The 26,850-nt window shown below is 42.4% G+C and overlaps 1 protein-coding gene across 1 annotated transcript in view; it reads right to left on the reverse strand.

The window, feature by feature from the left end:
- LOC125461533 (RIPOR family member 3) overlaps positions 1-26,850 on the reverse strand; it is a gene marked incomplete at its 5' end in the record, with an annotated part of 210,306 nt that overhangs the window by 78,454 nt on the left and 105,002 nt on the right. The window contains 3 exons of the mRNA XM_048550443.2: positions 6,164-6,309; positions 9,519-9,644; positions 22,185-22,228. Of these exons, the coding sequence (XP_048406400.2) occupies positions 6,164-6,309; positions 9,519-9,644; positions 22,185-22,228 (316 nt within the window). The remainder of the gene's footprint in view (positions 1-6,163; positions 6,310-9,518; positions 9,645-22,184; positions 22,229-26,850) is intronic.

Here is a 26,850-nt window from a genome sequence, read left to right on the forward strand (position 1 = left end):
TAGTCAAGGACCCAAGATACAACTCACCAGAAGGAAAGCAAACCACAGACAGTCCTTGCTGCAGTCTGTGTAGTGCCACAGGGGGCCAGTTAGCTGGACGGCTGATTTGTAATGAAAAGTGATGCCAACAGTGCAGGTTCATATACTGCATCATCTAAGGCTACCATGAAAGTCCCACCTTCTCAACCTTGCCACTCTCCTGAGGTGAGGAGACTCTCAGGTTAATCTCACCACCAGTCATCTGTCTCTAATGAGACAGTGGTCCTCTGGGACTATGATGACTTTGGTTCCTGCCGTAATGAAAACTGTCTGACAATGCAACCTATCTGTGTAATTACCTAGATAATAAAATGTGAGGCTGGATGAACACAGCAGGCCAAGCAGCATCTCAGGAGCACAAAAGCTGACGTTTCGGGCCTAGACCCTTCATCAGAGAGGGGGATGGGGAGAGGGAACTGGAATAAATAGGGAGAGAGGGGGAGGCGGACCGAAGATGGAGAGTAAAGAAGGTAGGTGGAGAGAGTGTAGGTGGGGAGGTAGGGAGGGGATAGGTCAGTCCAGGGAAGACGGACAGGTCAAGGAGGTGGGATGAGGTTAGTAGGTAGCTGGGGGTGCGGCTTGGGGTGGGAGGAAGGGATGGGTGAGAGGAAGAACCGGTTAGGGAGGCAGAGACAGGTTGGACTGGTTTTGGGATGCAGTGGGTGGGGGGGAAGAGCTGGGCTGGTTGTGTGGTGCAGTGGGGGGAGGGGACGAACTGGGCTGGTTTAGGGATGCAGTAGGGGAAGGGGAGATTTTGAAACTGGTGAAGTCCACATTGATACCATATGGCTGCAGGGTTCCCAGGCGGAACATTAAGCAAATACTGCTATCCACACCTGGTTCCTAGTGATATTGTATTTTGCTATCAGTATTACTTACTGATTGGAGGTGGACCACACATACAACAATAATCATATTCAAATTGCTTAATTTTTTTGCAGCTTCTTGTTCTGTGCTATCATAATGTAATGCATTGGTAAAGATTGTCTGACACCCACAATTTCTCATGTTATTTCCCCAGCATTAGCAAAGTCTATTATCTGAAATATTGTTATTTTTGAAAAATAATGCTTACACCAACTAGGTAATTACATAGATAATGGGAACTGCAGATGCTGGAGAATTCCAAGATAATAAAATGTGAGGCTGGATGAACACAGCAGGCCAAGCAGCATGTCAGGAGCACAAAAGCTGACGTTTCGCAGCAACTCATATTCCGCCTGGGAACCCTGCAGCCATATGGTATCAATGTGGACTTCACCAGCTTCAAAATCTCCCCTTCCCCTACTGCATCCCTAAACCAGCCCAGTTCGTCCCCTCCCCCCAATGCACCACACAACCAGCCCAGCTCTTCCCCCCACCCACTGCATCCCAAAACCAGTCCAACCTGTCTCTGCCTCCCTAACCGGTTCTTCCTCTCACCCATCCCTTCCTCCCACCCCAAGCCGCACCCCCAGCTACCTACTAACCTCATCCCACCTCCTTGACCTGTCCGTCTTCCCTGGACTGACCTATCCCCTCCCTACCTCCCCACCTACACTCTCTCCACCTATCTTCTTTACTCTCCATCTTCGGTCCGCTTCCCCCTCTCTCCCTATTTATTCCAGTTCCCTCTCCCCATCCCCCTCTCTGATGAAGGGTCTAGGCCCGAAACGTCAGCTTTTGTGCTCCTGAGATGCTGCTTGGCCTGCTGTGTCCATCCAGCCTCACATTTTATTATCATGGAATTCTCCAGCATCTGCAGTTCCCATTATCTATGTAATTACCTAGTTGGTGTAAGCATTATTTTTCAAAAACAACAATATTTCAGATAATAGACTTTGCTAATGCTGGGGAAATAACATGAGAAATTGTGGGTGTCAGACAATCTTTACCAATGCATTACATTATGATAGCACAGAACAAGAAGCTGCAAAAAAAATTAAGCAATTTGAACATGATTATTGTTGTATGTGTGGTCCACCTCCAATCAGTAAGTAATACTGATAGCAAAATACAATATCACTAGGAACTAGGTGTGGATAGCAGTATTTGCTTAATGTGCTCCTGAAGCTTAAAATGTAGTACAGACGTTGTATATTACCTTCTCATTTAAACATAGTTCACACGCAGCATTAAGCATACTTTTAAATACCATGGAAAATAGAAGTAGGATCAGGCCAGTCAGTCCTTTAAGCCTCCTCCGCAAGTCAATATTATTATCGGAACTGATCATCCAACTCAATAACCTGGACCCAATTTCTCCCTACGCCCTTTAATCCCTTTAACCTTAAGAACAATATCAAACTCAGCAAGTACAAAATTGTGATCAACTATGATGAGTTCCAATTGACCTGCTCTACTTAAAGCCTTTGTGCACCTCTTAAGAAGTTGCATTGCAGTTGAAGCAAGTTGTGGAAGTCATCACAAGATGATTTGATCTGGAGAAGACACAAGAATGATGCAAAATGACAGAGCGAGGCCTCCAAGATTTTCTAGTGTGAGCATGTATGTGGACCAGGAATCTATTTTACCTCCAAAATGCCAGTTTATCACAAAAGAAAAACAGGTACTTGGATTCAGAGTACAGAGTACATAGTCAATAAGTCTGCTCAAGTCATATTTACGAGGTATAAAATCAGAAGTTGCTGAAAAAAAATCAATAGATCTGTCGGCAAAAGTGCAGAGAGAAAGAGAGTTTTCAGTTGAACAACTTTTCTTTAGAACTTCCTGAAGAAGAAATCTTCACCTTGAAACATTGGACCAAATATTCAGATGGCCAAGCTTGTCCCTACTTTGAACAACTTCTCCTTTAACTCCTCTCACAGTCTTTAGATCTAAAGGTGTTGCAATGGGTACAGGTGTGGGCTCCCGTTATGCCTGCCTCTTACTTGTTTCAATCCTACTTGGGTCCCTCCCATAACTTTATCTCTGGTACATCAAAAAATCATTGGAGTTGCCTCCCTCTCTCCTCTGAAATTAGGAAAATGTATTAATTTTGCTTTCAATTCCTCAGCTTCATTTTAACCGTCTCTGACCTTTCCTCAATATCTTTGTATCCATTTCTGGGGGTGGGCTGGCCATCAATGTTCACTACAAACCCACCAAATTCCCACCAAAACACATCATCCACCGACACTTCCGCCATCTACAATCCGACCCCACCACCCAAGACATTTTTCCATCTCCACCCTTGTCTACTTTCCGGAGAGACCACTCTATCCGTGACTGCCTTGTTCGCTCCACACTGCCCCCCAACCGCACCACACCCGGCACCTTTCCCTGCAACCGCAGGAAATGCTACACTTGCCCCCACACCTCCTCCCTCACCCCTATCCCAGGCCCCAAGATGACATTCCACATTAAGCAGAGGTTCACCTGCACATCTGCCAATGTGGTATACTGTATCCATTGTACCCGGTGTGGCTTCCTCTACATTGGGGAAACCAAGCGGAGGCTTGGGGACCGCTTTGCAGAACACCTCCGCTCAGTTCGCAATAAACAACTGCACCTCCCAGTCGCAAACCATTTCCACTCCCCCTCCCATTCTTTAGATGACATGTCCATCATGGGCCTCCTGCAGTGCCACAATGATGCCACCTGAAAGTTGCAGGAACAGCAACTCATATTCCGCTTGGGAACCCTGCAGCCCAATGGTATCAATGTGGACTTCACCAGCTTCAAAATCTCCCCTTCCTCCACCGCATCCCTAAACCAGCCCAGTTCGTCCCCTCCCCCCACTGCACCACACAACCAGCCCAGCTCTTCCCCTCCACCCACTGCATCCCAAAACCAGTCCAGCCTGTCTCTTCCTCCCTAACCTATTCTTCCTCTCACCCATCCCTTCCTCCCACCCCAAGCCGCACCTCCATTTCCTACCTACTAACCTCATCCCACCTCCTTGACCTGTCCGTCTTCCCTGGACTGACCTATCCCCTCCCTACCTCCCCACCTACACTCTCTCCACCTATCTTCTTTTCTCTCCATCTTCGGTCCGCCTCCCCCTTTCTCCCTATTTATTCCAGTTCCCTCTCCCCATCCCCTTCTCTGATGAAGGGTCTAGGCCGGAAACGTCAGCTTTTGTGCTCCTGAGATGCTGCTTGGCCTGCTGTGTTCATCCAGCCTCACATTTTATTATCTTAAATTCCCATAGCTGCCTGGACTATGCATCCTCACACCCTGCCTCCTGTAAGAACACCATTCCATTCTCCCAGTTTCTCTGTCTCTATCACAAATTTTCTGATGATACACCTTCCTCAGGGGAACCTAAGACAAGTCCACCTTTTTCCTCAACCAAGGAGTCTCCTCTACCATGATTGACAATGTATGGTAGCCATGTATGATCCCTTAGCCATGTATGATCCATTTTCACACTCTACCCTCATCCCTTCGCCTACCTCCCACAAAATGATAGGGTCCCCCTTGTCCTAAAGTTCCATTCTACCAGCTTCTGCATTTAAAGGATCATAAGTTTCCATTCCACCAAATCCAGTGGTATTCTACGACAGATACTTATTCCACTCCTGGTCAGCATTCCCCAGGGACTGTTCCCTCCAGGACAGCCTGGTCCAATCCACCTCCGCTCCCAACACCTCCCCACACCACCTTCCCAGTTAATCACTGCAGGTGCAACACTTTCCTGTTTACCTCTTCTATCCTCATTATCAAAGGCCCACACTTACCTTCCAGGTGAAGCAGCAAATCCCATGCACTTTACTCAATCTGGTCTACTGTATTCACTGCTCTCAATGTGAATGGGCTCCTCAACATCAGAGAGACAAAATGCAGGCTGGACGACAGCTTGATGGAACACCCACATTCGTTTGTAAAAATGACTCCAAGCTTACAGTTGCCTGCCACTTTAACACATCACTATGTTCCCAAGCTAACATTTCTGTCTCAAGCCTGCTGCAGTACTCCAGTGAAGCTCAATGCAAGGTGGAGGGACAACATCTCATTGATGCTTAAGCACCTTACAGCCTTCAGGACTCATCATCAAGTTCAATAATGTCAGAGCGTATACACCCCCTTCCTTGTTTATTGCCTAACCCCACAACCCCAGGTCTGCTCACGGAAAGGGTTGCTTTCAGCACAGCACGTCCAATTCATCTGAGCTACTCATAGTCCCCATTATTACCTATCCAACTTCTCTGCCCAGACCAACCATCAATAATCCCTTTGACTGCCTACCCTTTTCTCTCTGTCTCTCCCTGGACTCCTTCTCCACTTATCCACTCACGCACCCCACTGTCATCAACATAAATGACACTACGTTCTAGCTGCATCCAGTTCTGAAGAAGGGCCACAGGACTCAAAACGATAACTGTTTTCTCTCCACAAATGCTGCCAGACCTGAGTTTCTCCAGCACTTTCTGGTTTCATTTGTTTTAGATGTCCAGCATCTGCAGTTCTTTGTTTTACAAACTTCTTATGATATAAAGTACCTGGATTATTAATTAGTAATATTATATACATTTGCGAATGAAGTAAAACACTTCTTTCTTCTAAAATGCAGACTTAATAATTCAACGTTTATTACTTAACATATACATAAATGAAAGAACTATTTAACCATGTTGAGGTGTGGATCATGCATGTGCCTTGATTGGATTGTTTAAACTCAGTTGCTTTTCTACAACATGTATAGTAATTATTTAAAATGTTTCAGCTGCAACTTGCGACATTCTTGAATATTTGCCCCAACAAATAACCTGAAACCTGTATGTTTTTGTGCTTAGACGAGCATTTAGCAGCACAGATTATTTACAAATAGGATTTTCCTGTTTGTAAAAAAGTGGAAATTACACTGGACTGTTAATGCATTCATATTGTTGAGATAAATAGTTCAAAACCTCAGAATGTTTGAGATCTGATGTGCTGCATTTCTGTTCACAAACAGCTCAACAGGATATTTTGAAAGGTGAAATTATAGGTCAATCAACAATGGGAACGTTTGTTGCAATAATATTTTTGAATACAATTCCATTAGAGTAAATATAAATATTATTGCTGGAGTAGAAGTGCCAAAGGGGAGAAAATTAGGCTTACATTTATAAGTGTATCTGTGATTCAACGCTCTACATCTAAAATGGATCATATGGATAAAAGCACCATACTGCCTTTGGATATTTTTAATAGTACTTACTCCCAAGTGATTTCCAGCTGAAGTTTAATTGTCCCTAAGTCCGTAATATCCACAATCATTATCTGAGGCTGTGCAGAGAAGAAATCCGCACTTTCGCAAGTCACTGTTCCAACCAAAACAGACATCAAACCCTTCATCTCAGCTACCTATGGAGAGAAAAGACTGTTTCAGCAACCTCTTCCACACCTCTATGAGTGAATCAGAACATAAGTTTACAAAACTGGAAGTTTTTTTTCAAATTACAAAGAACATATTGATAAAAGATGTTAACCCTCTTGTACAAGTATCACAGGTTTTAAGTGCATTCAATAACATGCTTCCATTTTAGTGCAATTTGCAAATGAGGGCCCTTCCGCAATAAAGCTACGCCATTTACATTTTAGCATGCAGCATGGCCTGTCTACTTTTAAAAACAGACTACTCTTTGCTACCTGGATAATAAAATGTGAGGCTGGATGAACACAGCAGGCCAAGCAGCATCTCAGGAGCACAAAAGCTGACGTTTCGGGCCTAGACCCTTCATCAGAGGGTCTAGGCCTGAAACATCAGCTTTTGTGCTCCTGAGATGCTGCTTGGCCTGCTGTGTTCATCCAGCCTCACATTTTATTATCTTGGAACTCTCCAGCATCTGCAGTTCCCATTATCTCTACTCTTTGCTACCTCTCAGGTTCTCCCACTCTCCTTCCCTCCCTAAAACCCCTGTTCAACACCTCTTCCAAACTTGCAACTTGTTTGCATTTCCAAACCACCTCCAAGCTGCCTCACCCAACTTTCCACTAGTTTCCTCGCAATACTCCCCTACTCACTAACAGCGAGATTCATTATTATCAGAAACCAGGTGTGGTAGGTCAGCATTATATGCCTAATGTGCTCTTGAAGCTTAAAATACAGGACAGAAATTGTGTGTTACCTGCTATTTGAATATAACCCACACACAGCAGTAAACAAATGTTTAAATACCACAGAAAATGGAAGTAGGGACTGCACCATTCAGCCCTTCAAGCCACCCCTGCCATTCAATATTATCAGAACTGATTATCCAACTCAGTACCTGGACCCACTTTCTCCGAACACCCTTTGATCCCTTTAATTTTAAGAGCTGTACCAAACTCAGCAAGTGCAAAATTGTGATCAACTGGCATGAGTTCCAATTGACCTGCACTACTTAAAACCTTCATGCACCTCATAAAAGGCTGCATTGCAGTTAAAGCAGTCATCACAAGACAAATTTGATCTGGACAAGACATGAGTGTGATGCAAGGTTACAGAGAGAGGCCTCCAAGATTTTCTGGTGTGAAAATGGATGCCTCTGTACAGGAAGTTGAAGGAGTAGGAGAGACGGAAGCTATCTATCCTGGCCAAGAAATTCTCCAGAAATTTTTTGAGAAAGCAATGGGATCAGAAATGAACAGTAGTCAATGTCAGCAGTTTAGCCCCAAGGACTTGATGTGCCAAGGGCAAGGCTATAATCCATCCCAAAACACATTCTCAAGCTACCTGCTTCTCTCTGACATTAGCAATGTATTCAGCTGTCTAGGAATGCAGAACATCGGTAACCTCCCCCCTGCTCCTGTCCCAACTTTCCACTAGCTTCCTCGCCCGACTCTCCTGCTCACTGACCACTCAGTTCCCAGCCAGTCCACTTGCTGATCCTTCCCTGCACTGATCCACCCCCTCACTGTCACAGCAACTCACTGACCCTCCTGTTCACCATCCCACATGCCCACTGACCCCCTTGCTCACTGACCTACCGCTCGCCAACCCTCCCACTTGGGCTCTGATCTTAGATCTCCTCACACTCTGGTCTCACTCACTGCATTGGGTCAGGAAAGGAAAACAGCAGGCAGCAGTGAAAAGCCGAGGCAGAGCATCAACAAGTGGGAAGGAAACAGTGTGTTGCCTAACTTTGCAATTCCTAGTTTAGATTGGCAGGTGTTTCTTTTTAGCATTAATAAAAGATGCATATGAGGATCAAGTATAATTCGCAATTTTCAGCAAAATGCAACGGCAGTAATGGATAATATGGAATACAGCAACAACAGTAACTGATGACATAGTTCACGTGTTTTGCTCCGGAATTCATTCATGTGATATCTTAACTGTCGAATAGAGTACACATAGTTGGTTTAATATAAGCTGTTCATGAGACTGCCCTTTTTTGGCTTATCTGGTTTATCCCTAATTTTAATTCAAAACTTGACTAAATTTGGGAAATGGCCAATTTGAAAACATTTGATTATCTTATACATATAATGAATTGGAAATCCTAGTGTGAGATTCAAAACAATGATACAGCAAACCCTGACACTAAAGCTGAGGTTTATGAATAGCCAAATTTCATCAGTATCTAAAGACATATTCATTATTGTAGCAAAAAGTATTAAAGACGAACCAACATCATGTAAAATTGGCAGGTGTCAAGCTGAGCATCACGATTACTTGCCACTCAATAGAAATATTTGCACAAATATGTTGTTTGATAATAGTCACAAATGTTTATCCAAGTGCAAAATTGTGGTCAGTAAATCCTTCACCAACATCATTACTCATTAGACATTTCTATTACTTAAGTCTATTTTCACAGTCAATAATTTCAAAATTTACACTGTCTCAGTAACTCAGAATATGGTTAATGTTATAATACTGTATTAATAAAGTGCATCATCATGCACCTTCCTGTATGTGGAGAAGTTTATTTGGTGATATCAATCCTGTCGCATTTTAATGCATAATATTTGTGTGATATTGTACTAATTCAATAACTAAAATGGAACTATTCACTCCTTGAAAAATAATTAGTCTGATATTGCATCAAAACAGTTGACATTTGGAGGGAATTCTGGGAAATTAGACAGTGGACTAGTTGCCAGAATGTCAATTGTTTTCTAAGGATAAGTAAACTTTTCCATAAACTTCTGTACAGTTTCTAAGAAAAAAAAACAAATTATTAAAGTTGGCTTACATTTCATTGAAAAGGATATACAATTGATTTGGGTAATCTCAACCTAGATTCTAATGAACTTGGATCCAACCACAAGTAAAATTTTAACTGTCCCTCCAAATTCTCCTTTTCCCACAAATGTACTTTTCATTAACCTCAGGATTTCTCCATCATGTGACCATTTACTCAAGTCACTGAAAATTGGTGCCCAAATAATTATAGGAATGAGTGATCAGAGAAATGCCTATGGCCTTACATATGCAGTGTGGAATATACATCTGGCAGGGTTTGAGGCAATGTATTGAAGCAAACAAAAGGAGTTTTGTCTGTACCAAGCTATGTCTAATCAACAAATAAATAATGCTCATGCTTAATATGTTTGCACATTAATCCTTTAAATTTACAAATAAGCACCTTTATTTCAATGTCTTCATTAATATGAGGTAGGAAGACTGTCTCTTCTTCATCCCATGTTTGTCTGTCATCAGCATCAATTTTTCCTTTTAGCTTCCATTTCTGTCGACCATATTTAATCAATACCTGTGTAAAAACCATGAGAATTCTATTTTTAGGGCATGACTTTACAGTGAAGCACAACGCTTTTTACTTCAAAACTCAATGAGAAGTTTGATTATAACTCTGCTCACTGCACGGTTTTGAGTAGGAATGCCAGTATGTTGTTTATGTGAAATAAATCAGAGCTGGAAAATTTAGCAAGTTCATACAGGATGTATGTTACCTACCCAAATAATGAAAATCTAGGATAACACGGTGTAGAGCTGGATGAACACAGCAGGCCAAGCAGCAGAGGAGCAGGAAGGATAATATTTTGGGCCTAGACCCTTCTTCAGAAATGAGGGAGTGGAAGGGGGATCTGAAATAAATAGGGAGAGAGAGGGAGGTCAATAGGAGATGGACAGAGGAGGAGACAGGTGGAAAGGACAGAGACAGGTCAAAGAGGCAGGGATGGACGAGAGAGTTGTGGTGGGAGAGAGATCCACTGGGGTTTTTCCGGAGGCAGGTGGAAAACTTCTTCAGGGTAGCCTTCCTGCTCCTCTGATGCATCTTGGCCTGCTGTGTTCATCCAGCTCTACGCCGAATTATCTCGGATTCTCCAGCATCTGCAATTTCTACTATCTATGAAAATCTATGTTTGATTTTCCAATCCACTTTATGTAGCTGACAGCCAGAGAACTGACAGAGTTGACAGAGTGGCAAGAGTACACTTGGTCTAAAAGCAGAAAATAACTCAAGCCTGGCCATGGTCAAATGGGGGAGAAATTTGATAAAACCCAAAAACAGGTACAAAGATTAAAATGCATGATTAATTCACATTCAAGCAATTAATGCAGGCTGCACACAAACTGTATCATCTACTGTTTAATATGATCACAGCAATGGACCCTATGCTAACCATTGTGTTAGGTGGCTGCACACTTGAGAAGGGGATTCAAAATCATGAGACCAAAATGACTTTGTCTGCACTCCCTAAAGAATGCAGGCAACATTTAAAAGGAATTTTGGTTTGAAAAAGGTGCTGGAATTCATTGCAGAAGTGACTTTGACCTGCATGGGAAAGACACAGGAGTGGCACAACGTTAAGAGAGGAAGCTTTGGGTTTTTCTGATGGAGTTTGGGTGCAGGAGTGGAGAGAATGGGGAAATGTCCTATATCCTTTTGGTTCCACGTGGTCCTCCGGATAAACTCCAAAATGGAAGCAGAATAGCCATAAACACCAATGTGTGGATCCAACCTCAGGAATCTGGATGTAGCACTGAAGACAATCAATGACCCCACACATAGGTGATTATAGTCAGTGAATTCATCTTCCAATGCCACATTTAAATAACTGCATCATCAGCGTCTTGCACTGCTCAGTGCACCAGAACTCCATCACTAATCCACCGACAATCGCCAATTACAAGTCTTGACTCAAGTTCATAGATTCGCCTCAATATCAGACACTTAGCACTTCTCCAAACTTTACACCGCACCTTGCGCACATTGCCAAACAATGATAACTACATCACCCAAATACATTTCACTCCATTCTCTGACACATGTCCCTCTGTATTGCAGGACAATGTGACGTACAACCAAAGACAGCAACAGAAACAGCAGGGTACAGACAATGCTGTATGTCCTCAAACCTATGCAGCAGACATTACCATCATCAGCACTGTGATGACTGATGCTGTAGCCAGTGATGGGGCTACAAAGATCAAGGATGATAGAATGTTCTTACCTAATTCTCCTTTTCCGATCTCACTTCCCCAACATTCCCCTAATCTCTTCTGATTTACCAGTCCAGTTGGCTTTCACCTCTTCCTCTTAACCCAACCTACCCTTATATCTCCTTCCTTTCACATGCCCATAATGTGTTACCTAGCCAAACAGTTGTGGAAAAGAAAGAATGGAAAAAGCAGGGAAGCAGGGGTAAGTAGAAACACTTTCACTCATTTTCATACTTGCAGCCTCATGCTCAGATACAGATACCATGCAAATTTCAGAGGATAGCTTTGAGCCTTTGCTTCTAACCCTCCACATAACTTTGCATCTTTCTCATTTTTACTATCAGCATACTGCTAGACAGTAAAAACACGAGAGACTGATGATGGTGAAAGCCTGTCACTTGATCTCATTCTCACAGCCACAGTTCAAATACTGTTACTGTGTACACGTTAGAGGCAAGAGCTGCATATAATGAGACTCCAGGCACGAGTGGCCTGTAACCAAAGTGGGAGATAAGAGATTCAGAGATGATATGTTTCCTGTTTTTTTCACTGTTATGTTAGCTCTTATGCACGCTAAAACTAGGTTCTTAGTGAGAACAAGTATCAGAAGATTTATTCACATAGTAACTAAAAGCATTACAATTATCACAGACATTGGTATTGTCTGGACACAAATTGAATAACAAACTTTCCTTAATGAACTACGAAGTACAGCAGTAGCAGCAATAATAGCTTTAACTGCTGATTATCAGGATGGAGTTGATACATTTACACAAGAATAACACATGACATGTTTTCACAATGATATCATCATTGAACTCCTACAAAGATATGATCACAGCCTGATAATAGGTACCTGTAATATCAAAACAATAGGTGTCAACTCCACAGATTGAAAGGTCATACATGAGTGTTTGCTGCAGATGACTTAGATGAAAACTACAATGGGTGACATGCTGGAAAAGGCTCTTGGGCATGCACGTTGAAGTCATTGCTGCATTAGCAAGTGTGCAGGAAAGAAACTGCCTCTATCAAGAGAATGAGGAGGTTGATCTCTTTGGATAAGACTTTATGCATAGCTTGCAACCATCATTTCCAGCATGGAAGCAGCGACTAATATCCTGATAACACTTTTGGAACCAACCATGGTACAGAGCCTGGGAGAGACAGTAGGAACTGCCAATGCTGGAGAATCTGAGATAACAAGGTGTAGAAAATTTTCTGAAGAAGGGTCTAGACCCAAAATGTCAGCTATTGCTGCCTGGCCTGCTGTGTTCATCCAGCACTAACTTGTTATCTATGATACAGAGCCTAATAGTCAATATTTCAGCTTTCTGAAAAATGTGCATTTTGTTGAAGCTTTTCACTTTCACTCAGGCTAATTCAATAGAACACTAATCCAAGAGGTATTTTTACAAATTGTCTCAGGGATGAAAGCAAAAAGGCTTTGACAAAATGTTTCTCTTTTCAAGCAATATCAAAATGGTTATCTTAGCTCCATTACAGCATAAGCACAAGTCACCCAATAATTAAGTGTTACAATGGAAGCTCAAACCAATCTCAGCTACTGCCATATCAGTGCAATTTGTTGCCTTGAAGGCTGAGTACCAGCGCTCAAAGGGGCTTCCAGACCTCACAACATGCCAGGAAATCGCTCTATACTGGACTACTGAGGTGCCACTCTATGAAGGAGTTTTATTGGCATGAGGATGCATTAAATCTACTCTCAGGATGACAATATTACTCTACCCAATATTAACTCTCCATCTCTGTTCTTGCAGATGTCCGTTTGTCAACCAGCCCAGACGACTGCTACCAAGGCTGACATCATGTAGTCTGAAGCTGGATACTCTAAGGCCAGGACTATTTGAAGTCGTCCTGAAAGAACACATGCAGTGTCCTCCACTGAAAGTCAGCAACCTTCCAATAACAATGTGGAAACACCAGGCATATAGAACGCATGGATTAGTTGACTGTTGTACAGAATGTTGGATGGCTTTTGTTAGACGTTGGTGTGGAATGCCTGTTTTGCGGTATACTTTATTTCAGCATTGTGACCAGTAACAGAGTGCAGATCTGATGTGAGGCTTTGGAAAATTGGGGTTTTGTTCACTAGAATCCAAGTCATTAAGCCAGTCATGGACAGCCAGCAGAAAAGGGGATATACTGCTTACCTTCTTCCTTCTTCCTCCTCCTTTTTGGCTGATCAGTGTATAACCAGGGGGAGATAGCAGCATAATTGTGTCACTGGACTAGTAACTCAGAGGCCAAGTTAAAACTCTGGGTTCAAAACCAGCATGACAACCAGTGGGATTTGCATTCAATTGATTAAATCTGGAATTCCAATCTGGTCTCAATAAGCATGTTGTCTTAAAAATAAGTCTGGTTCACGTGAAAAAATAAAGAACAAAACAACTGTTAACAGAGCTGTGTGATGAAGTTACCTAGATGTACCAGACTGATGGATCATGAGATATGTTCTGGTGAGTATTATTTTAGTTCATTCATGAGACGGTGTTGTCACTGGCTAGGCCAGCATTTATTGCCCATCACTAATTGACCAGAGGGCAGTTAAGAATAAACCATATTGCAGTGTCTGGAGTCACATATATGTCAGGCCAGGTAAGGATGGCAATTTCCTTCCTTAAAGGAAATTAATGAATCAGATGGGTTTTTCATGACAATTGACAATAGTTTAATGGACACCACTAAACTCTTGATTCAAGTTTTTTTGTTATTGAATTCAGATTCCACCAACTGCTGTGGTAGGCTTCAAACCTGAGACCCTGGGACATTATCTGGCTTAACAGTCCAATGATAATACCTCTAGGCTGTTGCCTTCCTTGTAATGCAGGCCTTCTCTAGGATAGTCTAAGCAACATTGCCCAGATACTCTGCAGTTTCTTAACACAGTTTGGTGGCATAGCTCCCAACTGCTGCCCATATGCTAGTATCAGAGATAATGGGAACTGCAGATGCTGGAGAATTCCAAGATAATAAAATGTGAGGCTGGATGAACACAGCAGGCCAAGCAGCATCTCAGGAGCACAAAAGCTGACGTTTCGAGCCTAAGGTTGCAGGAACAGCAACTCATATTCCGCCTGGGAACCCTGCAGCCTAATGGTATCAATGTGGACTTCACCAGTTTCAAAATCTCCCCTTCCCCTACTGCATCCCTAAACCAGCCCAGTTCGTCCCCTCCCCCCACTGCACCACACAACCAGCCCAGCTCTTCCCCCCTACCCACTGCATCCCAAAACCAGTCCAACCTGTCTCTGTCTCCCTAACCGGTTCTTCCTCTCACCCATCCCTTCCTCCCACCCCAAGCCGCACCTCCATCTACCTACTAACCTCATCCCGCCTCCTTGACCTGTCCGTCTTCCCTGGACTGACCTATCCCCTCCCTACCTCCCCACCTATACTCTCTCCACCTATCTTCTTTACTCTCCATCTTCGGTCCGCCTCCCCCTCTCTCCCTATTTATTCCAGTTCCCTCTCCCCATCCCCCTCTCTGATGAAGGGTCTAGGCCCGAAACATCAGCTTTTGTGCTCCTGAGATGCTGCTTGGCCTGCTGTGTTCATCCAGCCTCACATTTTATTATCTTGCTGCCCATATGCTGTTGAATTTTGCACAAGCTCAGGTGGTCTGTGGATAGCTTTTGTTGCCCATTAGTGAAAATCTGGCTTTGAGAGACAGTACAGCAAACTGACACAAAATAAAAGGACTGTTGCTAACAGATCGAGCGCTTTAGCAAGATGATGTACTTGGCACAGTCGCACATTTGGTATGTACTCTGCATCCACAAAGCTGTTTACGGGCAACGAACACCTTCCACTATAGGAAACCTGTGAAACTGGCCTGGGAAAGCTGTGTGAACCCTGAACCTGTGTCTCTCTGGACACAGAGAATGTAAAATATGATCTCCCATCCTATCATATCAATGTCAATGATCAACTTCACACAGCAATAGAATGTGAACATTGAGAAGAATTTTGAGATCTCATCTGTTTCAATCTACAAAGATCTCAACATGGAGGAATTCATAGCCAGGATCATCATCACAAAAACTTGCTTCAAGTACAGGGTTAACTCAAGTATATACAGAGGAAGCTAATGTCGATGATATCATGATCACAACATAATGGAGAAACTCTAAGGAATGGAGCATAGGCCACATACTTAAATAGAATGTATACACACTTTATGTAAATAAAAAGTGTTACATGGAAAAATCCAGTCATACTTCTTGCACCCAAACCATCCCCAGTGACACCATATGACAGTGCAAAACTTGCAAGGCTGGCATAACAGTATTCTGAGGTCGATAGACCTCAGGTGGCACCTCTTTTATCAGGTAGAAATCTCACTGTTATTTGCTGGGATGGAGGGAAATGAATTCCTTCCTGATGACCTTGGGCATATATGGCCTCCTGCTAAGGGCCTGATACTTCACTCCTTCTCCTCGCTTTTTGAGAAGACTTTCTCCCTCCTATTGTCTTTGCTCAGTTTCTGTTCCACGTTGCAGGCTATTGGGATCCCATGACTGTACAGAATCCTTGAAGTCAAAAGCAAGGTCTTTACCATGTGTAACTCCTCTCTGCAAATTTTGCCAACTTTGCGTAGCGTCGTGTGGTGTGTAATAGAAGGTGTGGGCATAGGGTGGTGGGGAAAATGTTTCCTGCTGCTGAACACAAGCTTAAAATCAGCATTTTGCACAGATTGACATCATAACTTATTCATGATGACCCCATTAACACCTTCAAAGTGTTATCTCATGCGATCACCTCTTGAATTGCGTGCACTTCATGCAAATACCATAAACAGAGTGAAAATTATGGACATGACAGAGTCAAATCCTTGTGATCAATAATTCTTCATGTACATGTCCAGTCGCACAGTGCTTAGCTCTGCTGCCTCACAGCGCCAGGGACCCAGGAGTGATTCCAACATTGGGTGACAGTCTGTGCAGAGTTTGCACATTCTCCCCCTGTCTGCATGCGTTTCCACTGAGAGCTCCGGTTCCCTCCCACAGTACAAAGATGTACAGGTTAGATGGATTGGCCATGCTAAATTGCCCTGTAGAGTTCAGGGACGTGCAGGCTAGGTGAGCTAAATATGGTAAATGTGGAGTTATGGGGATAGGAAGGGATGATCTTCAGAGGGTGGCTAAAGACTCGACGAACCAAATGTCCTCTATCTGTACTGTTATAATTCTATATATTAGATAATGAAACATATAAATAAAAATGAGTTGGGTGAGGAGCAGCCTGGTGCCTAGTAACTGTGGAATTATATTGAAATAAGGAATGCCTCAAGGAAGAGATTAGGGACTAAAATTCTATTACATAAGCTTGAATAAGAACTGAACTATAAAGAGGCCTAGAAAAAAAGCACACAGAATAAACAAGAACTTTTTAACACTCTTCATTTTGCACAAGTCTTGTATGAAGGTTCTTTAATCAAGAAAGTAATCAATTCAATCTGAAATCATATGTGGGTTGAGCATGTATTTGCTTAACTGCTTTGGTATGAATGCGCAATTCCTCCTCCTCCACATATTTATTAACTCAAGGAGATGAAGTCCACTACGCTCATTGTTCTACACTCCCTGCTAACTGACCCACATTTGATGATGTCAGATTACTCTTGGCAAGCCTCCAGTACTGTTGGCACACAGCACACGCATCTTGGGGTAAATAACTGAGCAACAATGGAACAAGCAGAATTGAAAAAAAAAGTTTATATCTCTGTCTTGCAAAATAAACGTCTGTGCTTTATCTAGTCATCATCTTGTAATCTTGTTCTGGTAGTTTCTTCATTCCACATTCTTCGCTGACAAGGTCAATTTCTTATTGGTCACATGCTGAACACATGATGTTGCCAACATCAGCTGAACACATGATTTGTTGTTTACAGTGTGGCTAAGTATTTCCCTTCAGCTGCAGTACTGTGTTCCACTGTGACCTAATAACAGTCTCAAAATCTTGGATCTAACTGCTTGATATGTCATTATGTTTTCTTCTTTAAGATTGCTTGAAAAATCTAAAGGTTCTTTGAAGAGTAAGGGCTGGTGGGAGAGAACAACCAGCCTCCTTGTCCTTCAGGTCTCAGAAAAAACAACAAAACTGACACTAAAACTTTTTCGAACCCCAACTGAAATGATAGAGCGTTTTAAGGATTGCATTTTGAAATGTCTGTTCATAAAACATTGAGTAGCTCCATTTACCCAAGACGTCTTCACCCAGTCTTTTGCATCATCTTATGGAGGAGTCTTAAGTTCCAGTGCCTTTAATAGAGTTTAATCTATTAATAGTTGTAATCTAACCCTGATATGTCTGTAAGCTTTCATAACACTCTCCCAGATAACCTTTCTCTTTAGCACTATTAGTGCCTGAAATTATCAGATACGTCTCAATGTATTGTTTTCTCATTCTTGCGAAGTATTAGGTCATTCCAGCATCAAGTCTCATTTAAAAATCAAATTTATTTTACAAATAATTGGTGATATAACGTGTACTAACGGCTTCTACTTCTCATTTGAGCTCTAAACTTGACTTTTCCCCAGGGCAGGATTGACTGCCATGAGGGGTCATAGTTTTAAGGTGTTAGGAGGAAGGTATAGAGGAGACTTCAGAGGGAGGTCCTTCACCCAGAGAGTTGTGAACGCATGGAATAGTTTACCAGTGGTAGTCGTGGAAGCAGAGTCATTAGTGACATTTAAGCAACTGCTGGACATGCACATGGACAGCAGTGAATTGAGGGGAATGTAGGTTAGGTTATTTTAGTTTTGGATTAGGATTATTCCATGGCACAACATCGTGGGCCGAAGGGCCTGTACTGTGCTGTACTTTTCTATGTTCTATGTAAAGAATTCAAACATCTAAAGTTTCTTAAATGCCCGTGAAAGACGGTTAACAAGGCCACCTGTATCCTGTTGACTATATTTGAAAATAATAGTGCAAATTGCAAAGTTCATATTTGATTAATATAACTTGGATCCTTCTTTAAACTTTAGAGATAACCAAATAAAATTTCCAATATTAGCACTGAGTAAAAATAACACAAGGAGCCAGTTGAAGCTGGAATTATGAATGAATTGTCAGCAAGCCAAAACTAAATAAAAAACAAAATTTCACCACACAATAAAAACAGAAGACGCTGGAGAAATGTAGTCGACCTGGCAGTGTCAGAGACGGAAGAATAGAATTGATGGGAAGAATCTTATAGGGTCCTGAGTGAGATGGGCTATGGTGAGAATTTTGGCAGAATTACACAAACCGTCCCGTGATGGCTACCTCCGCGTCAGAAGCAAATCAAAGCAACCTTTATGCACCTGCTGAGTGGTGAGGTGAGTTTCACACTATGCAGCAGACAGTTGATATTTAAGGGATTTAAAGCTTGTTTAAGGCCTTACTAATGGGACAACTCACCTTATTACTATTCAGCTTCCTACCTGACTTTGAAGAGCGAGCGAGATCTGACAATTTCAGCTCACTGTCCGTTTCAAAGGATTTCTTTGTTGGAAACTGAGCACCAACATCTTAGGACAAGCATCATGAGTGCCAGCCATATATATTCCACATCTACAAACTTTGGCATCCAAAATCTGACAGCCTCGAAGAACCTTCATGGTACATGTCCGATCTATTTATTGCACCCCTCTGTACTTCAATGCTGCACCTCAGGCAACTATCATAGCAATGATGCTGCAAGGACAATGTGCTCATGGACATACACCCAGCTAATGCATTGGACCTGGCTGCATCTCCAGGTTGTTCACTTGCTCCCATTGTGCTTACTCACTTTGAAGTTTCCTGGTGCCTTGCTATTGAGCATGAACACAAAGCCAGGAAGCTTGACAACGTTGCCAACAGATCAGGGGAGATAGCCTTTGCTCAGGAATTTCCAAAAGAGTAAGTCTAGGGCAGACTCTGACCCGTGTTGCTATAGTATGGCAGGGATGGAAACTTGATTGCAGGAACCTAACCACGAAGTTCCAGGAAAGATTGGTCTGGAGTAAAGAGGAACAACACATTCGAAGACTTCGAGAGGAAAGGGGAGCTTGGTATGGGATAAAGGATATAAATGACAAACATTGGTCATAATAATTATGATGAAGCATAGCGGTCACAGACATGGCATAATCCAGAGTGTTCATCAAGTAGACAATACCTGCTGGGATTGGCTGTCAACGCAGGAGTCATGGGCTTCCTTATCTTGAATCTCATTGCTTTTGCATCTGATGCAGAACTCTCGAACTGCTCACTTTCCCTGCTTCCTCCATCATATTCTCTCCATTAGAATTGGCATATGGCTCCCCTAATTTATCAGTCCACAAGACCTCCTCCCTACACTGCACAATGTTCTACAACACACAGTAAACAATGATCATCGAAGAGATGGTCTGAGCCACATATCATAAAGCACTGCCAGAATAGTCCAGACAGTGGAAACTCATTTTAACAAGTCAATCATCTGTTCAATATCACACATGTTGACAGCATGATATCAATGAACTCACTCAATTACAGTTCAAACGTCCTCATTTGGGTCATCTGCCAAATATTCAGTGAATATTGTGACAACTGTGAATGGTGCTGTACACAGATAGTGCGTATTTGCTGAGAACTGAACATACAAATGAAGCACAAACCTTCAGTGCTTACGCATCATGTAAATGTTGCTGACTGACATCTTTTCCTGTTAATAAAGGTTGAAAACTTGTCTCAGGGGACCAACAGGGGAGATGGTGGTACATAGTGATAATGATAATATCACTGAACTAATAATCTAGATCTCCAGCCAAATGATCAGGGGACATGTTTTCAACTCCCAACACAGCAGCTGATGGAACTTCAATTCAGGTAATAAAATTTTAAATACAATCTCAGCAATGGTGATCATGACAACTGTTATTGAGTATTGTGAAAGCACATCTGATTTACTAATGTCCTTAACCAGTCTGGCCTATGTGTGACTGCAATATAATTAACTCTGAAGTGCCCTCTGAAATGGCTCAAGAGCAAGGCACTCATTCCAACAATAATTAGTGAATGGGAACTAGTGGTGGCCTAAACAGGGAATCCGAGATCTCCTGCAAAAGAATTGAGAAAACCATGGAAGAAATCACAGGATTTATGAGAAGACTCTGACAGCCCTAAAACTCTCAAACTTCTCTGCCTGCCTAAATTGGTCAGTACGATAACATGCAAGTTCTTTTGCCAGAGTATTTGTTAATTCCTTGATGCAGCAATGACCTATTCAAAAAGTACCATTTGATTCCAAAATCTTGTATTTGGAAGAATGGTACAGTGACTGAGTTAAATTACCTCCCTGCTACATCTTCCAGTATATCCAGCACCTCCCTGTGCTCGGTTAGTTCCAGCCACATCAGACATGGTGTCACAATACAATTCAGCACACCCTGCCAGCCCCCTCCACATTTCCTGCTACCTCAGCTAGTATTAAATTCCCATGATCATTGATAAGTTTGTTAAAGCATTAAATATGTCAGTTGATGCTTTTGAACAACTTTATTTCAAAATCCTGCATTAAAACTTGCTTTTTTTAGAAATGCATTCCATGAATGGATTTTGTTTACGGATTTTTCTCTAAGTTACAGAGTTACATCTTCTTCATCTGTTGGAGCCAGTTTTTAAAAAGTACTTCATCGGCCATCAAAAGGATTCAATACATCCAAAACCTAATACCTCCAATTGCATTTGAAATAAACATTCACCTTGAGAAGCCAGTTTACAAAACAAAAGCAATTTACTCGAACAATGAAAACACAAACAGCTTGGTATATACACAAAAGCAAACCCTAAGCATCTGTTTTGCCAGTGTGAGGACTATCCTATTACTATCCTGTTTCTATTATGCCATCAAGTAACAATACAGTGTTCCACATTAACTATGTATAAGTCCTGTGTGTATTTACTTTCTGGGAGGGATATTCCTATTAACAATCAACTCTACTTTTATAAATTCATAAAGAATTAATTACAACATTTAAAACACATTTGGACAAGGTGCATAGATTCGAAAGTTGCAGAGAGATATAGGCCAAATACAAGCAAATGGGACTTGTTTAGTTTAGGGTTGGCATGGATGAGTTGGGCTGAAGGGCTCGTTTCTGTACATAGGCTCTATGACTCTAATTTAAATGAGATAAGTCATTTCACAGGAAAATATCTTGTACTTCTTTTGCATCTTGATATTATGCGCAAAGGTGTTCGATAGCACTATCAAACAAAGTTTGATGTTGATGTGTAAAACATTAGAATAGATGACCAAAGACTTGGTTGAAGAGGTAGGTTTTAAGGAACATCATAAAGGAGAAAAGAGAAGTAGCGAGGCAAAGAAGTTTAGAGATAGAATTCTCTCGTGCTTGAGGCCTTGGCTGTCTAAGACACAACCACTAATGGCGAAATAATCAGCAGTGTTTACACCAAAACTGGAGTCATGCGGACATCTTGGAGAAGGGGTTTATGGAGATGGGAAGCATAATTGGAATTTGCAAAAGTAACTTGAAAACAGGGATGAGAATTTTAAAGATAGTAATCTTAAATTTCTCCAAGAATACAGTTGTGAGAGTTACTTTGACAGCAGTGTCTTTTTTTAAAGAAGAAGCTGTCTCGAAACATCAAGTACAGGGATCTATGGTTATTAATAGACTTCAGCTCGTCAAAGTCAGAATCAATAGTCCAACTATGGTAAATGCCTCTAACCAAAAGAATTTTTTAAAATATGTATTACCTGAATAAAAACAAATTAGTAGAATTCTAGGGGGAAAAGGGAAACATGAAAAACAATACAATGAATGTATGATGGAATAAAACTCACCTCATAATGATCTCCTGGACATAAGCGAGCAAAACCGATCAAACCTAGAAATTCACAGAGGAAAGGTAGTTGGTATTCAAAGTAAAAGGCAGTTTAATAACATTAATACTGGATTCACCAACACGAAATCAGCACTCACAACAAGATGACAAACTTAGATGTCCATACCACCCTTGGTGATATTTGGATATTCTTAAATGATTTGTGGCTAATGAAATTACTTTCAAAGACTACATCTGTAGCTATGTAGAAAATTTGCACATGGCAATGTCCCATAAACAAAAAAGAGGTGTGTGACTGGATAATCTTTGCACTTTACTGATATTGATTGAGGCATGAGAAAGACCTCCCAACACTTTGCTGAATTAGATCTTTTATATCTCATTAAGAGGTAAGGTAAAGCCTGATTACAGTTCCTCTGAAAAGGCAGTATATATGGTTTTCTGATTCAGAGACAAGAGTAATACCTCAGAATCAAAGCTAACACAAAGTTACCATTAGTATTTAAATGTCTTTTCCTAACAAATTTGAAAAATTGGTTCATCACCCTTCGCACAAAAATAATATGGCAATTTAGGAAAGAACAAGGTGACATTACTGAGTTACTATCTCTTTCAGTTGCAAATTAGAGCTTTAAACTTGGTCTCAGTGTCCAAGGATACAATTGGGCAGAGTTCCATCTCCTAAATAGTAACCAGCATGTCTCTTGGAAGTTACATTGTGTGAGCAAGTCAGGTGACAATGGGGGATTCGGTTGGCTGCAATGGTACTCGCAATGGAAAGGTTTGTTAGCACAGTTTGCTCATGCTGTTGGAAAGGTTTTACACTGATTTGGCAGGGGATTGGCCCAGAACAGATGTAAAGTTGGAGACAAGGCCCAATCAGACTTTTAAGGGATACCTAGACAGTCCAATAAGACAAGAAGAAACAGGCAGGACAAGATACATAGGAGGATTGGAAAGGTAAATTGTATCTATTTTAAAACAAGGAGCTTGAGTGGTGAGGTAGATGAACTTAGAGCATTGATCAGCATGTGGGAATATAATATTGTTGCCCTCACTGACACATGTTTGAAGGAAGAACAGGATTGGGAGCTCAACATTCCAGGGTATAGGAATTTCAGGTGCAATAGCAGGTGAGAAGCAGAGGTGGGGCATTGCATTGCTGATAAAGAAAACCATCACTGCAGCAAGGAGGGAGGGCATCGTAGAAAAGTCTTCAAACAAACCATCTGAATAAAACTTAGAAATAAATAAGGGGTGACGAGCATTGCTGGAATTATAATACAGGCTTCCCAACAATCACGGGGAGATAGAGGAGCAGGTATGTATGTAAATCACTGAAAGGTGAGAGAGAAATGGTTAAAATTGGAATGTACTTAAATTTTCCTAACATTAACTGGGATTGCCCAAATGTGAAAGGATCAGACAGGGAATTTTTAAAGAGTACATCCAGGAGAACTTTTTGTGCTAGTATTTAGATAGTCCTGCCAGAGATGGGGCAGTGCTTGACCTATTGCTCGGGAATGAAGCTGTTTAAGTGGTTGAAGTTTCAGCAGGTGAGTATTTTGGGGATAGTGTCCATAACTCAGTAAGTTTCAAAGTCATTATGGAAAGCGATATGGATAGTACAGAAATTGTGTCCATTTTGGGGGAAGGCCAATTTCAATATTATTAGACAGGATCAGGCAAACATAGAAGCAAGCTGCTTCTCCCAGTCTAAGTGTACATTTAGAATGTGGGTGTCTTCTAAAAATAGTACAATGAGAATTCAGGACCAATGTGTTCCTCTGAGACTGAAGGGCAGAGGCAGCAGGTTCAAAGAACCCTGGATGTCAAGGGAATTCAAGAGTTTTGTAAAGAAAAAGAAGAAAGCATAAGCAATGGCACGGTGGCTCAGTGGTTAGCACTGCAGCCTCACAGCGCCAGGGACCCGGGTTTGATTCCAGCCTCGGGTGACTGTCCGTGTGGAGTTTGCACATTCTCCCCGTGTCTGCGTGGGTTTCCTTCAGGTCCTCTGGTTTCCTCCCACAGTCCAAAGATGTGCAGGCTAGGTGGATTGGCCATGCTAAATTGCCCGTAGTGTTCAGGGGTGTGTGGGTTATAGGGGGATGGATCTAGGTGGGATGCTTCAAGTGGCGGTGTGGACTTGTTGGGCCAAAGGACCCGTTTCCACACTGTAGGGAATCTAATCTAATCTAATCCAGGTACAGTGCATTAAAAGCTGGGGAGCCCTTTCAAAAGAATAGAGTGTAGGAAGTTGCTTTAAGAGGAAGTTAGGAGGGTAAAGAGAAGCCACAAAGTATCTTTGGCAGATCACAGAATCCCTACAGTGTGGAAGCAGGCTATCTGGCCCATTGAGTCCACACTAATCCCCCAAGGAGTATCCAACCCAGACCCACTCATCTATCCTATACCTGTAACCCTGCTCTTCCCATGGCTAATCCATCTAGACTGAGCATCCATGGCCACTATGGGCAATTTAGCATGACCAATCAAGCTAACCTCCACATCTTTGGACTGGGAGGAAACCAGAGCAGAAACAGGGAGAATGTTGAAACTCCACACAGTCACCAGAGGGTAGAATCAAATCCCAGCCCCTGGTGCTGTGAGGCAGCAGTGCTAACCACTGAACCACCATGCTGCCCCAAGAAGAGAGTAAGAAAAATCTCAAGGTTTTGAAGAAATAAATTAAGGGTAAAAAGACTACCAGGGCACAGTTGGGTCCTATTAGAGACCAAAGGGGCAACATGTGTGTTCAGCCAGTGGAGGTGAGTGACGTCTTAAATGAACACTTCTTATCTGTATTCATAGGCGAGAAAGAGATATTAACCGGGGATTTCATTTGGATGGTGATGTTCCAGAAAATGTTAAGATGGTGTTGTTGATACTGAGGAGGGTGGACTCAGGCCACGGTCTGATATTTCTCAGTCGGTAGGTTGAGCAGAGGAATGACAGATAGAATGTAATCCTGTTAAGTGTGAGGTGATGCATTTTGGGAGGCCTAACAAGGGAAGGACATACACAATGAATAGCAGGTCTCTAGGGAGTACTAAGGAACAAAAAGGACCTTGGTGTACATAGATCCCTGAAGGTGTCAGTACAGATAGAGAGGCCCAGAGACAGAGAGGTGAAGAAGGCATACATGATGATTGTCTTCTTCAGCCATGGCATAAAATATTATGCAAGAAAAACTTGTCACAACTTTATCAAACATGGGTTAGGTCAAAAATGGAATATTGTGTACAGTTCTGGTCTCTACATTCCCAGGAGGCCTTCCGCATGGAACCTTGTCAAAGAGTTTACCAAATTCACGTAACCACACTGGAGATGATACAGATGCAACTCACCAGGATGTTACTTGGGTTAGAAAGACTCAGTTAAGAGATGAGACAACACAGTGTGGAGCAGCAGGCCAGGCAGCATCAGAGGAACAGGAATTTGATGTTTCAGGTTGGGACCCTTCTTCAGAAATGGCAAGGAGAAGGGAGATGGAAAATAAATAGAGAGAGGAGGGGTGGGTCTGGAGAAGGTAGGTGAGATGGTGATAGGTCAGTGCAGGTAGGGAGTGGTGGGGATTGGTCACTGGAATGGGTGGGGCGGATAGGTGGGAGAGAAGATGGAGAGGCTCTGTCAGGTCAAGGAGAGTTGGACATGGGATGAGGCCAGCAGTTGGGGAGATTTTAAAACTGGTGAATTCCATGTTTAGGCCATTGGGCTGTAGGATCCTGAGGCGGAACAGTAGGTGTCGCAGATGTTATCATTGTGATACTAGAGGAGGCTCAGAATGAACATGTAACCCAGGGAGCGGGAGAAGGAGTTAAAATGGTTGGTGACCAGAACGTGTTGTCATCTGTCACATAAAGAGCACAGATGCTCTATGAAATGGTTTCCGAGTCTATGTTTGGTCTCACTGATATAGAGAAGGCCACATCGGGAGCAGCGGATACAGTAGACCAAGTTGACAGATGTGCAGGTGAACGCCTGTCTGATATGAAATGTTTGTTTTGGGCCTTGAATGGAGGGGAGGGAGAGGTGTAGGGGCAGATGTAGCACTTCCTGCGGTTTCAGGGAAAGGTGCTGGATGAGATTTGGTTAATGGGCAGTGTGGACCAGATGAGACCATCACGGACAGAGTTATGAGAAGAGACTGGATAGGCTGGGTTTGTTTTCCCTGGAGCAGGGGAAGCTGGGGGTGGGAGGTTGTGGATCTGATTGAGGTATACAAAATTATGAGAGGTATAGACAGGATAGATCAGCAGAATCTCTTCCAAGTGTCAGATATGTCTAAAACCAGTGGGTGTAAGTGTAGGGTGAGGGGTAAATGGCTTAGAGGGCAAATAAGAAAGAATTCCTTCACCCAGAAGGCAGTAGGAGCATGCAATGTGCTGCCTGAGACAGCGGTGGAGGCAGACACTCTGGCAACATTTGAGAAACATCTGGATGAGCACTTAAAATGCCAGGGAATAGTAAGTGGTGGACCGAGTGCAGGTAAATGGGATTAGTGCAGCTTGGTGTTTGTTTATTGGAATAAACACGGTGGGTTGAAGTGCTATATGACTCTAATATAGAGTGATGCATGAAATATGGTTAAATGGATAAGGTGTGAAAGAACACCAAATGCCTGAAAATCCATATCTCAACTTTTGGAGAGGTTGTCATACCCT

This window comes from Stegostoma tigrinum, chromosome 19 (genome assembly GCF_030684315.1).
Source record: "Stegostoma tigrinum isolate sSteTig4 chromosome 19, sSteTig4.hap1, whole genome shotgun sequence".
NCBI lineage: Eukaryota > Metazoa > Chordata > Chondrichthyes > Orectolobiformes > Stegostomatidae > Stegostoma > Stegostoma tigrinum.